General features: G+C 52.0%; 6 protein-coding genes across 6 annotated transcripts; 3 read left to right on the top strand and 3 right to left on the bottom strand.

The window, feature by feature from the left end:
- Positions 1–26: 26 nt before the first annotated feature.
- Positions 27–3,178, bottom strand: N7515_000077 (uncharacterized protein; the record flags this gene model as incomplete). Its single annotated transcript, XM_056660821.1, has 5 exons — positions 27–1,068; positions 1,120–1,778; positions 1,842–2,425; positions 2,690–2,986; positions 3,031–3,178. The coding sequence occupies 5 exons, from the start codon at positions 3,176–3,178 to the stop codon at positions 27–29; spliced, it is 2,730 nt and encodes a 909-aa protein (XP_056525987.1).
- Positions 3,179–3,437: 259 nt separating this feature from the next.
- N7515_000076 (uncharacterized protein) lies at positions 3,438–3,668 on the bottom strand (the record flags this gene model as incomplete). The annotated part of the gene is made up of 1 exon (XM_056660820.1): positions 3,438–3,668. The coding sequence occupies one exon, from the start codon at positions 3,666–3,668 to the stop codon at positions 3,438–3,440; it is 231 nt and encodes a 76-aa protein (XP_056525986.1).
- Positions 3,669–4,589: 921 nt separating this feature from the next.
- On the bottom strand, positions 4,590–5,444 carry N7515_000075 (uncharacterized protein; the record flags this gene model as incomplete). The annotated part of the gene is made up of 1 exon (XM_056660819.1): positions 4,590–5,444. The coding sequence occupies one exon, from the start codon at positions 5,442–5,444 to the stop codon at positions 4,590–4,592; it is 855 nt and encodes a 284-aa protein (XP_056525985.1).
- A 768-nt stretch (positions 5,445–6,212) lies between these two features.
- On the top strand, positions 6,213–7,278 carry N7515_000074 (uncharacterized protein; the record flags this gene model as incomplete). The annotated part of the gene is made up of 4 exons (XM_056660818.1): positions 6,213–6,248; positions 6,313–6,518; positions 6,598–6,901; positions 6,973–7,278. 4 exons carry the CDS (start codon positions 6,213–6,215, stop codon positions 7,276–7,278), a joined length of 852 nt encoding a protein of 283 aa, XP_056525984.1.
- A 645-nt stretch (positions 7,279–7,923) lies between these two features.
- N7515_000073 (putative vacuolar transporter chaperon Vtc1) lies at positions 7,924–8,443 on the top strand (the record flags this gene model as incomplete). Its single annotated transcript, XM_056660817.1, has 2 exons — positions 7,924–7,957; positions 8,097–8,443. The coding sequence occupies 2 exons, from the start codon at positions 7,924–7,926 to the stop codon at positions 8,441–8,443; spliced, it is 381 nt and encodes a 126-aa protein (XP_056525983.1).
- A 1,941-nt stretch (positions 8,444–10,384) lies between these two features.
- On the top strand, positions 10,385–12,511 carry N7515_000072 (uncharacterized protein; the record flags this gene model as incomplete). The annotated part of the gene is made up of 1 exon (XM_056660816.1): positions 10,385–12,511. The coding sequence occupies one exon, from the start codon at positions 10,385–10,387 to the stop codon at positions 12,509–12,511; it is 2,127 nt and encodes a 708-aa protein (XP_056525982.1).
- Positions 12,512–12,566: the final 55 nt, after the last annotated feature.

Here is a 12,566-nt window from a genome sequence, read left to right as displayed (position 1 = left end):
TGTGAGACCATTTCTCAGATGATTTCTTAGCCATAAAAGATAGCGCCTCCAACATCTGACATTTGATAGGAATCAAAATCGTCGAAAAGATTGTTCCAAGTAGGGCCATCGATGTTTTGTCCTAGATCGATGTACTGCTGCATCATGTGATCGAATTCCCAATCATCGGCATATGATTGTCCTGCTGCGGCTCGCTGGCCACCAGGATTTGCTGACGTATCTTGGCCAATATCAGACAGAGGCTCATGGAGAACCCTTAGTGGGTCACGGAGACTCTGGCTGATTCTGCTGTCAGTGGGTACTCTGGCGGATACGGCAGACTGGTGGTGAAGCCTGTCTTTGTGTTTCTGCAAGATTTCCATTAGGGGGTTAAGAAATCTGGCTGCCATAGTGGAATCATTTTTCAAGTCGTCAAGCATTCTGCATGCTTGTGTGACTTCGGCTTGCCTTTGTTCTTCGAAGCCTTCAACCTTGGTGGAGCAGAGATCCACCACGAGAGCAACAGTGGCCATGAATAAATGATGCACGACAGTGGCAAGTCTGGCAGGGATGGAGGCCAAGGAGTTCTTCTCCTCTTCCAACGTGCGACATATCTCCAAGACAGTGCGGGAGGAATTTAGACAAGCATCTCTGGAAAAGGCATATTTTGGGTCGGTAAATCCGCGTACCAGGAAAGACTGATGCAGTCTGCTGCGTCTGGTATGGATCCCAAGATGGATGAGATAGCGCTGGATGGCGAGGTGAGGTGCTGTATGATAAAGGTCGCTCCCATCGTCCAGTCGGAAAAAAGCCGGCAATTTTTCGATCAGCTCTTCAAATTTACCATCGAGGGAGATAATCTGCCTATAGTCCACGTTTTCAACATCCTCGAATTGTGGCAAGGAGTCAACCACGGCGCGGCATATCTCAGATAGCCGAACGCGTTGGAGGAAGTATGATGTCGACAACAGTGCCAGGTTTCCATCATTATGATCGCGGTCTTCCTCATCCTGCGGGTGGTTAACACGCATATGTGATGGCTGGATAGAATAAGTCCCTTCCAGTGGCCCAGGGGTGAATGCAAGTAACCTTACTTGCTTTAGCACCGTCCAAAAACATGATCGAAATGATAACACTTACCAGTCTGTGGAGGCAATGTGCCACCATATTCTTCTCTTGACTTCGGCCTCGATCCGACTTGGCTGCGAATCCGTCTGTCCCTTCATTTGGGGGCTATCGGTCTTGTGTAAAGAAAGCTCCCAAGCCATCGTAATCATGTTGCTATGAAGTGAGCGAAACATGGGGGAGAAACCTTGGGAGTTGTAGATGACATAGGAGATGATGATTGTGGCTTGTAGATGCTCAACTGAAGCAAAAGTTGTTCGCCTAGAGTATTCCAGAAGATCAAGAGCGGCAATACCCCAGATAGAGGACATTGAAGCAGCTTCCTGTGTAGACTGAAATATCAAGACCTTGCTTCTATGTGGTCTCCAGAGATGGCTGGCACTAGCGAATATGCTGAGCAGCAACGCGATATCTGCCGGTTTGTTGCGAAGGTGTGAAAAGTGGTTCATATACACAGTGTCTATCGTACTCTCAACAGACTGGGGTTGAAGCACTGGATGAAGATATTGGACATTGTCCAGGAAATATTGAAACAAGTTTGTGGCCTCGACTTTTGTGGGCAGCTGAGCACAGCAGGACAAATGAGCTGCACCATTTCGCGCCGCTGATGGATCTGTTAGTAGCTGACTTATAGGTTCGGCTCTCAATTTGATCCCATTTGAGTGTCCTGGGAACTGACAGTCGACGATGGGTTAGCACAAAGGGTACTGATTGCGCACATGTTAAAAGGGACTTACTATCGAGTTCTCAAGAGTCCCGATGCCTTCTAGCCATTTAGATGCCACTTCATGTTCTTCGTTGAATGTAAAGATTGGCATCATAGGAGGAGTCGATGGCTGAGGGGGTGATGATAAAATTGTAGTAGAGGCGGAGGGTCTACTATCATGCTTGCCAAAAACTGCATCCTCAAGCTTTGCCAGGCGAGCCAGAAGCGCTGCCTTTTCTTCCTGTGGGAATCCCTGCCCGCTGTCTGTAGTCTGTTGAGTAGGCTTTTCCGTGGCAAACTGACAGCCGATGCCACGTGCAGAGCAGTTGGAGCACGGTTGTTGGCGGTTACACCTGAGCTTCTTCTGCCGGCACAACTGACATGACACGGGGTTCTGGCGCGGACGGCGAGCCTGGCCATTTAACTGGGTTCGATTCATCGGCGACGGCGCTTTCGTGCAAGGGGTACCAATTTGGCAAGCGACGGTAGATTCTGGCGGGGGAGTCGTGTTTCCAATCAAGCCAAAGTAGCACTCGCGTGCAGGGGCCCCAAAGGAGTCGGGCGGCTCGGGCCGATGGGTGCACGCACGCCAATTCAGCCCCCAACCTTGGGAAACTTTTTGGAAGAGGGCGGTGAGCACAGACAATTACAATTTCATTTGGTTGAAGGACAAGTTCACATGCTGCTTAGTATATCTTCTAGTGTTACTACATTCAGGAGATAGGATTTTCAAGTTGGTTTTCATTACTCTGTACTAGCTGGATCCTTGGGCAGCCTAGCCTGTAATACTCGAACCTGGATATCCATCGCGCCGGCGATCAGCAAATCCAACTTGTCGTACAAAGTTGAATCTTCCCCAGCCACAAGTTGCACATGTACACTTTGCGCCGTCAAGATAGTCCAGTGTCCACTCAGTCAAGGTCCGGACACCGAAGGAGACAAGTCGCCGTGTGTAAGCAATCAAGGCCATGGAACCTTGGAGAAAACACCAGAGAGCGATACACAGCAGGGGAACGAAGAGACCTTGCCCAGGTTCTGATCTAAGCTGGTGGATGTCGACAACTTCCTCGGGAAGAGAAGATGTCACTCCGACGCTACACCAGGCCAAACCGGGATGGGTACCTTGAAACCAGTTGGAAACAAGGACAGCATGGTATCGGCCCGGGTAAGCGGGACCTTGGGGAAAACATCAGAGAACGAGACACAGCATGGAGACGGACCAGTTGCTGCACCCCCACGGAGACTTTTCGCGTTCCGGCCGGAGGAGTTCGTGCGATTCTGCTGCGGCACGATCTCGTGAGAGATGCTCTGGCATTGCTCGGTGAAGTCATCGAAGCTGACCTGGGACTGGTTCACCGCGCGCATCATGTGTGTTTGCAGTAGGTTGGGCAGCTTCAAGTAAAGGTCCCTCTTGGACCCGGCCATTCCCAAGAATCTCGTACTCCATATTACCGCGCTCAGAGCCTGACACAAGGGCCGGGCAAGGCACTTGCGACAGCTCATAGTTGCCCCAGGGCCACGTAATCCTGCGTTCTGTTGCTGCTGGGGCATATCACCTGTAAACGCAACCGCAAATGCATAAACGTGCATTGGTTGACCATCATCCCATATAACATCAATACCCTCTTCAAGCTGACGTAGCTTGCTTAGCAGCCTCAACGATGTGCAGCTCAACCATCGACAGCTTCTTCTGTTTGGCGCCCGAGATGTCTGGGTTAGATAAAGTTTGCAGGGCACAGTTGACTCCGTTGACCACTGTGAGGAATGAGGCGTGCGGTCTCTCAAGGTGCTCTAGGATGTCTTCTGCATCTTTGTACGGACGGGAGGAGGAAGCGCTAATGGAGTGATCCCTCGCCATGAGGTATCCGTCAAAAGACAGAATCTATTCATCTCCCGTTCCGTCTTGTGAGATTGTTCTTGTAGTCGAAATGGTGTATCGCTGGCACTTTATCACCCGCAGTCGGCCGTCATTGGGATCCTGGGCTTTCCATCCAGGCGGCCCTTATTGGAATAGGTGTCGGGGGCCTGTTGAAATTTATAAGCTTCTCGCAACTATTGCTTCACTCTTGCTTTTCAGACTCACGTGGACACCTCTCGTCATCGGTCTGTCCCCATGCTGTGCTCGAGAGCGATGACCAGGTCAAGTTGGTCATGATATGAGAGGGATGGGAAAGCAAAGACGTCTGCTTCCTCATAGAATAAATGGACCTTGAGCGACAGACTCCTCTGATCGGGGATCATCAATCAAGAGAAGAGGTCTAGAGGGAGTGGGTGGAGAGAAGAAAGAACGAGGAACAGCGGGGATGGCAGCTATATCAGGCAGGAGGGTCTCGAGGGGATTGAGACAGGGGGTTGCAAGAGGGAAGAGGGAAGAAGAGGCACAGTCAGGGATGGCAGATATTTATAGTTAAAGAACTTGTGGCTAAGCTCTGAACAAACAGCAAACAAATGCAGTGACGAGCTGATTATAGGTTTATGACAGTCACATGATAATGATCCTTTCATGTCGGTACATTCCTATATCACGGACGTAGGACATTCATTATAGACATAGAGCTTCGATTCCTCCCGGTAAGACCATAACATATATACACACGGCCCTTGGTATCATAACAGAAAAACAAAACAAACAAACAGAACAAAAAATCAAGGCAAAAGTAAGGCAAAGACATCTGCAGAATGATCCAACAGTGTCGTCAAGTGACCAATATGTCCAAGGTCACTCATGCAAGCGCATTGTGTCAATATCAACACTTCCAAATCAGGAACTATAACTATATCATGCGGAGATACGATCCACCAGCTCCTCTACCGAACGATTCTTGCATTTCTGCAGTGACTGGAAACAACTCTCACAGATCCTCAGGCAACAGAACACGCAGCGGTGCCGGATCTCAATGTCGAACTTATGGCAGGTCATGCATGGCATCGGACACCACATGTTCTGTGCCACGGGCATCACACGGTGCTGCTGGTAGCACGCAAGGTGTACCTTGTTCAAGGCCGGCGCCACAGGTTCAACGTCCGGGGGGACAAATGGCGAGGGGGCCAGCTCCTCGCGTGCCATTTCCGGAACTGCAAGTGGCGGCTCCGTGCTGTCTGGGGTCGGGATGAAATCTTCCGGTTGTGGGGAGTGAGCGTCGTTGACCAGAGCTGGGACTTGTGCTGGGGCCGGGACTGGAGGTGCCGGGGAGAGGGTCACTGGGGGTGGTTGCTGGTGGGTCCCGTTAAGATCCGGGTGCGATTGCTTGTTGCGCATTCCTGTTGGCCGGGGAGATGCAGATTGTCCTGAGATTGGGACGCGTTCGATTGGGCGCCGTGCTGGGATCCCATTTCGGGATGAGGGGACCGAAGGGAAGTATGGGTTGTCGGATGGGGTCTGCGACGGCGCTGGAATTTCTTCTTTCGGGGGAGATGGGAGCTCCTTGTTTGGCGGGGGTGCCGGCTTGGGTAGTGGCGTCGTGAGGAATGCTGCCGGCTGCGAAGTGAACATTGCCTCGTCGGACGGAACGGATTCGGTCGACTTCTTGTTGTGGAACGAGAATTGCGATTTCGCCATTGCTGAGGACTTCATCGCGGCGAGCGAGGGAACTCGCAGGCCTCGAGGGCGCTTTTCTGTGTCGAAGATTGCCATGTTCGAATATGACGTGTAAAGCGATGCGGATGCGATGCGGATGCGGAATGCTAAGTATAGTGGTACGAGAACCAATCAAGATAGGGCGCGAGGGCTGGGGTCTAGGGAAGAGATGAAGATAGAGAAAAGTGCTGTTAGTTAGTTATATGGGAAGAACTAGTTTATAGGGGAAAAGAAAAATAAATAAAAAAGTTGAAAATGCAAGTTTTGGTAAATCCACTCGTTTCCAAGAAAATCCCAAACTTGGCTCTGTTGAAAACGGAGGACCGAAACCAATCACCCCCTCACATTCCCAATACCCGACGATCCAGAAGACATTAAGAACATGTCAAGGGTAATTGAGGATGGATAATCAATCTCTATGGACAGAGCTCGTTTCATCAGGCCCCTCTGGAGTGGGGACCGATTGGATCACAGCCAAGAGCGCTAGAGGAGTTAATCTACTCCGTACTCCGTAAGTAGAACGATACAAGTCAATATGATAACCCCTAAACATGTACTGTGTTACCACAGTAGGCTACGTAGGCATTCCAATAAGCTGATATCATCGATCTACCACCAATATTGAAAGTATGCACTATGATGATCTACACCTTCTATATGGTGACACAGTAGATCTCGGTATTCCCAATGTCATCATCTAGATCAGTGATCCTGTATGTTCAACACGAGTTATGGAATTGTCTAGGGGGTATACACCAGTTCCAAGAACTCCTTCAAACGACGACCATATGAGTCGCCATATTCTGAGCACTGCTCAACTGTTCGATGTATCACGGAAAGGCGGTCGACAAGGACAAGATGGTGAGTGCGCTTGTAGCCAGCAACTGAGCCGTCCAGTTACTTCGCCAAGACCTGGCGTCGACAGTTGGGAATGGGCGTGGACATTCCCGACATCCGATGTATCATCCACATCGGACACACCAGGACCTTGCTCGACTATGCGCAGGAGAGCGGCCGTGCTGGTCGAGACGGCCAGCCCAGTGAGGCCATCATCATCCAGCCCGAGGGGACGACAGTGCCTAAGTTCGCCTTGAAGCACACATCGGAGGATGACGTGGAACGGGTTCATGGGTACATGCAGGTCCAGCCTCCCAACTGTCGACGCCAGGTCTTGGAGAAGTATCTGGACGGCTCAGTTGCTGGCTACAAGGCGCACTCATTGCGGCGATGCTGGCCAAACGGAGGAGCACTGTGATGGTTGTGATCCCAACTGGAACGCCGGCGAGCCAGAAGACGAGGAGATGGAAGGTGATGAGGTCACCATGGTCCCAGACACTCCTCTGCAGTCCCAGCACACCAGTGCCACGCACCCCTTTACCACCGACCTTGTGCCGCTGCCCCAGTCCCCGCGTGGCAGTCCCAGCCCGGCCCTCACGGATGATGAACTGCCCTCCTGTGAGTCCCAGGTTCGCAGTTCGGCGCAGATCATGCAGGTCCCCGCCACCAGCGACTCGGTTAGGAGCTCCCCCAGCCGGGAATCAGACTCTGGGTTTCACAGCTTAACGGTATAACCTACCCACGGCAGTCTTCGCCGCCGTCATCGCCCACGGCCAGGACTCAGGCACGCCCACAGGGTGTCGTGGAGCGCAAACACCACCAGTCCTTTGCTGGGCCAGTTCGGTCGACACCCACGGCCAGGACTCAGCCACCCACACAGGGTGTTAATCCAGCGCGAACACCACCAGTGAGGACGCTCCTCAGGCGGTTCAACCGCAGCTCGCTTAGTGGTCCTGGCCGTGGGTGTCGAGCGAACTGGCCCAGCAAAGGATTGGTGGCGTTTGCGCTCCACGACACCCTGTGGGCGTGCCTGAGTCCTGGCCGTGGGCGATGACGGCGGCCCGGACTGCCGTGGGTTATACACCGCTAAGCTGTGGAACCCAGAGTCTGATTCCCGGCTGGGGGAGGTCTCAAACTTCGGCTCGAACAGTTTTTCCTGGAAGCCCTCGAGAAGCTGCCACTCCTGCTCAGTTACGGCGGGATCGGAGCCGCCATGATTCGCAGTGGAGTTACGTAGCGGAATTGAAGGAAGGATCGAACCCTGTACACAGTAAAGTTTGACTGGGGGTAGTGGCTGGAAGAATTAGGTGGGGGATGATCGGTAGGGTCTGAAGTACTGTGTGGGCGGTGAAGCATGACGTTTTTTTACACCACAGCTGTCCAATCAAAAGTTATGAATTCTGCCGACAATCATCTCTCGGCATTGCCAAGCCATAGATAGTCACCTGATGCTCTCAGCAAATCGCGGACGCACGTGCGACAGAGATCCTTTCCGCTAGTCCCAGGGCGGTAACAACCCGGAAGACATCAAGAATCAAGCGTTCAGCTTCTGGAACTGACTCAAATCTCCCTCTCTCAATTCTCTGGCCTGCATTGGATTCGGATCTTTCTTTTGACACCCCAATTCCTCTTATTTCCCGAAGATCCGCACCGAATCCCGCAACCCCGAGCCCCCAACGTCATCTCCCTCCGATTCACTATGTCCAGCCAACCTCTCCTCCAAACCGCTCCTGGTAAGCCAACAATTCCTCAGACGCAACAATCCGCAATGGCAAATGAGCACAACAATAGAAATATCTTCCAAACCCAACCCACCACAACTAATTCTCAATAACTCCAATAGCAATCCAGAAAGCTAATAACCCCCACCAGGCAAACGAATCGCCCTCCCCACCCGTGTCGAGCCGAAAGTCTTCTTCGCAAACGAGCGCACCTTTCTCTCATGGCTCAACTTCACGGTCATCCTCGGCGGCCTAGCCGTCGGCCTCCTCAACTTCGGCGACCGTATCGGCCGCATCTCCGCCGCGCTCTTCACCGTCATCGCCATGGGCGCCATGATCTATGCTCTGGTGACGTTCCACTGGCGCGCACAGAGCATCCGGCGCCGCGGGCAGGGTGGTATCGATGATCGGTTTGGGCCGACGATTCTTGCTATTGCGCTGCTGGCAGCGGTGATTGTGAATTTCATTCTGCGGATCAAGGATGGGCAGACGAATTAGAGTGGGATTTCTTTGTTCTTATATTTCTTGGGTGTGATGCCGATCCGGCTGTTTTGCTACTCGAAGAGAAGTGGGATGTTTCATCTTTGTCTATTTCATTAGCAGTGGGTTACGTGGTTTCTTGTATCTATTACGGCGTCTGTTGCTCTGGTTTATGCTTATGAGACCGAAAAGTCATGTATTCACACGGTCGAGTTGAGCGTTTGTTACTTTCTGGTCTTTGTGTTAGCTTGTTCGATAAGTGAGAAAGGAGTTGAACTCGGATTTAAGGAAGTTCATATCGCTTAAAGCATTGACATATGCGGATATTATGTCCGGTGACCCGCTGGTTGTCATTCGATAACGCAAGGGGACGTAAGGGACCAGGAACTTAGCGAAGTTTCCAATATCTACAACGTTTGAAGATAAAACGTGGGGGTCTCGAAAGTCTATGGTAGTAGTACGTATATAACCTCTGTTCGGAGTACGCTCTCTGGTTACATCATGAACAGAATCTGACATTCAGGGCTTGGGAACAGCTGCAGTGAGCTCATCTCGAAAACTGCTGCTGTCACAATTGTGCAGTCTAGGCAGAAGCACAGATCCAGCTATATTCTACGACACTCATAATAAACATTGCAGTCAGGGGTTAATAGCTATATAGTGGGATGTCGTCAATAGCGGAGAAAGGAGTTAGAGGAGATCTAGTGGAGATAGGAAACATGGGGGATTTATTAGGGTTCCTGTGATCATCTGCGATCTACAGAATTGTTCCAGATCGGCGGACCCGAGGGAGTGTTTTCATAAGTTCGATAATTATCCGAGGTAGAATAATCAAGCATTGACTTTACGCTACCAAGACTCATGGGAAATACTGTACGGAGTACGTAGTGTCATACCAGATACGCGGTACTGCGTATATTGATAGCGGCTACAAAGAGAGGCTGTACATAATCCGGGGAAAAGCGCGGAATTGGCCTATCTCCTGATTCCGTCAATGTTCTTGAATGTTCCACCACCTTCCATTTTTTTCCCAGCCACATTGGACCTATCTGTTAATGTCGGTTAGCTTGTTGGTTGTTGGTGTTGGCGTTGGTGTTGGTGTTGAATCCTTGATGGCAAATACGCAGTGTACTTGGTACTTTTGTGACTTGAATTGAGGCGCAGTCAGAACCTGTTTGTACCCGCCCCCCTCCGTCAGCCCGTCAGAGAGGATAGCAATGTTAGCCCTGATTTGCCGGGGAACTACCAGATCGCCGATACAACTAGTGTAGGCACCCAATCCCAGGGCCCAGACCGTGATTGGGCTTGGCCATGGGCGCATGGATGATGAGTCTTGTCTTGAGTGTAGGCAGTAGGGAAGTGATGTCTAACAATATCTATGAAATCTAGCACTTTGTTGTGTACAAGCTTATGAATCGATTGATAATTGATACGATAATCTAGAGTAATAACAATGTGCCTTGTTTTACAACCATGGTTCAAGTGAATTTTATTTACAATCGAAATTATCCAAATGTATGACGTGTCGTCGTTTGTTTGAGACTGATCCAATTATGCCTGGAGAAAGGGGTACATCATATCCCCATACATTTCATACCATAACAACATGTATCATTTTTCCCAACTCCACCCAGGCTCTTCCTCTGCTCTTTCTTGTTCTTCTTTTTGTTTCTCATGGTCCCCCTTTCTTCCCCTTTCTTCCTTCCCCCCCCATTGACAAGATTTCTATTTCACTTTTCTATTTTCTCTTTCTATTTTCCCCTTCTTATTGTTCCCCATCATTCACCCATTCACCCATTTTCCTCTTTTCCCTTCTTGTACTCTGCTGCCTTATTAATAGATTTCTGCCTTCCGTAATCAACTCCGGTCGCGCAAGTCGACGTCCATTCATTTCCCGTAATAAAACCGTGGACGCATGGACCATCTGTCTAATACTTCAACTCTATGCACTCTCATGGCATGTTTCGCTTGCTTCCTTGGCCCTCAGCAATAGGAGGGAACAAGGTGATCGAGGAGGTCAAAATGTTGGGCTCCAACTGTGCCGGAATCAATACCCTGCCGCTGCCCCAGCTCAAGCGCAAACGTTCCGACTCTGACGCGCCCGACGCGCCGGCTCCAACCAAAGTTCGCGCGGATCTGCCTTCGGAGCGCGAACAGAAGGAGTCGACTGAACCAGTCACCCAAGTCACCGCCTCTACTCCATCCTCGACAGATCCCCCGGTCGCATCGGCGCGTTCGTTGGCGCAGGACGCCGTCGCCGCCAGACCTAACCCCAATATCGACCGACTGCGGGAGACCATCACCGCCCAAATCAGTTTGGAAGTGCTGCTCAAGCATAATGAACTTCGCCTTATTGAACAAGAACTCGCCAAGTGTCAGGTTGCTCTGGAGCAGTTGCGACGCTGTGCCGAAATTCCGTATCCCGGATCCTACGTGACCGGTATCTCACCGGAGGTCAGTTCTGGCACGGGCGCATCACTGCTGCCACCTGGAAATGGTCCGGCACCGGTGTCGCCTGCGCCGTGGGGGGTCACAGACGGGCCCTACACGCGCCACTATGCCCAGTGGTTGCTGCATGACCCGCGCTTTGACGGGGGAGAGCCCGAGCGAAGAGTGTCAGCTCATGCGCCCGAGGGTCGATCGACGCGTGGCAGGCCCAGCGATGCAGGCATCGTGGAAGGCAATTCGCGCCCAAAGCGAGGCTCCAAGGCGGCCAAGCACACCTCGTTGTCGAGTGGCCACGCTCCGGTTAAGGAGAAGCCAGGGCCGATGATCATGTGGCGCAAATCGGATAAAGTCTTTGTTAAACTGGTCTGTCTGGACTGCAGACGCGATAACTTCTCCAGCGCGCAGGGGTTCATTAATCACTGTCGGATTGCTCACAATCGCAACTTTCGTACCCACGACGAGGCTGCTCTCCACTGCGGTCGGGCTGTTTTGTTTGACCCCGCTGGCAACATCATCGCTACTTCTTTCGAGCCTACTCCTACGCCGGCCACTGATGGATCTGTGCATCCTCTGAATAGGCCTCATACCGCTATTACCCCTTGGAAGCGTCTCAGCAAACTTCGCAAGGAGGGTGCTAAGGACACTGCTGAAGGCGTCCAGGCCACTGCTGAAGGCGTCCAGGCCACTGCTGAAGGCGTCCAGGCCACTGCTGAAGACGTCCAGGACACTGCCGAAGACGTCCAGGACACTGCTGAAGACGTCCAGGACACCGTCAACACGGTCAACACGGTCAATGATATTGATACTGCCAAGGAAACTGTCACACCTTACAAATCTGCCGCATTTGCAGGTCCGACTCCCCCTGCCACTACTCAACCTTCTGTTCGACGGCCCTCTGCACCTTGCCCTCCACCTCTCTCTCTGCCGCCGAACCCACAGTTCTTGCCTTCTCCGGCTACTCCTCACCTGTCCGCTCTGATGCAATCCCGTGGCGCTGATCTGGACATGGAAAGGCTGGTCCACGAATCTCGACAGTCTATCGATCTCAACTTTCTCCTCAGCGACGAGTCTGAATCGGAATCTACTCAGGACTCCTCGGTGGAAACCACATTCCAGGGCTTCGGTGCTCGCGCTGGTCGCCAGCCCATGCGTATGCCCGTCAGTCAATCCGCTGCGGAGCCAGAGAACCGCGAGGATCTAGGCCGAGCAGACAGCCCACACGCTGAGGAGCCGACCCCATCGCGCCCTCGGCCCTACCTGAGCCTTTCCCTTGACGACCAGTCCGAGTCATTTGCGTCTCGGGACGAGGGGCTGGAACATCAACTCAGCCCTCACGCTCAGTCCAACCAAGCTCCTAGTCTGGTTAGTGATGACGACGACGATTATGAGGCGGCTTCCGACTCTTCCTCTTCCGAGGTGGATGAAGAGGAGCAGGAGTTCCGACACATTCAGGTTGAGGACGATGAGCGCTCTGCCGCTCCGTCGGCTGCCGCCGACACCAAGTCTGGTTCTTCTCTTCCCAGTCCTGCTCCGCAGTCTGCTCAGCCTCTACCACCTTTGAAACGCAAGCGCTCGAAGGAGGTTTCTATGGCCGAGGAAGACGTCAAGCGCGCTAAGCCGAATCCATCCGAACATTAATATCGCACATCTTCCGATATTTCAATCAATTATCAGCGAACAATCTCGCACACCC

This window comes from Penicillium bovifimosum (genome assembly GCF_028826915.1).
Source record: "Penicillium bovifimosum strain IBT 22155 chromosome Unknown utg000001l_segment0_segment0, whole genome shotgun sequence".
Classification (NCBI taxonomy): Eukaryota; Fungi; Ascomycota; class Eurotiomycetes; order Eurotiales; family Aspergillaceae; genus Penicillium; species Penicillium bovifimosum.
Note: the sequence above shows the minus strand (reverse complement) of the source record. Positions and strands in the feature narration are given on the sequence as shown.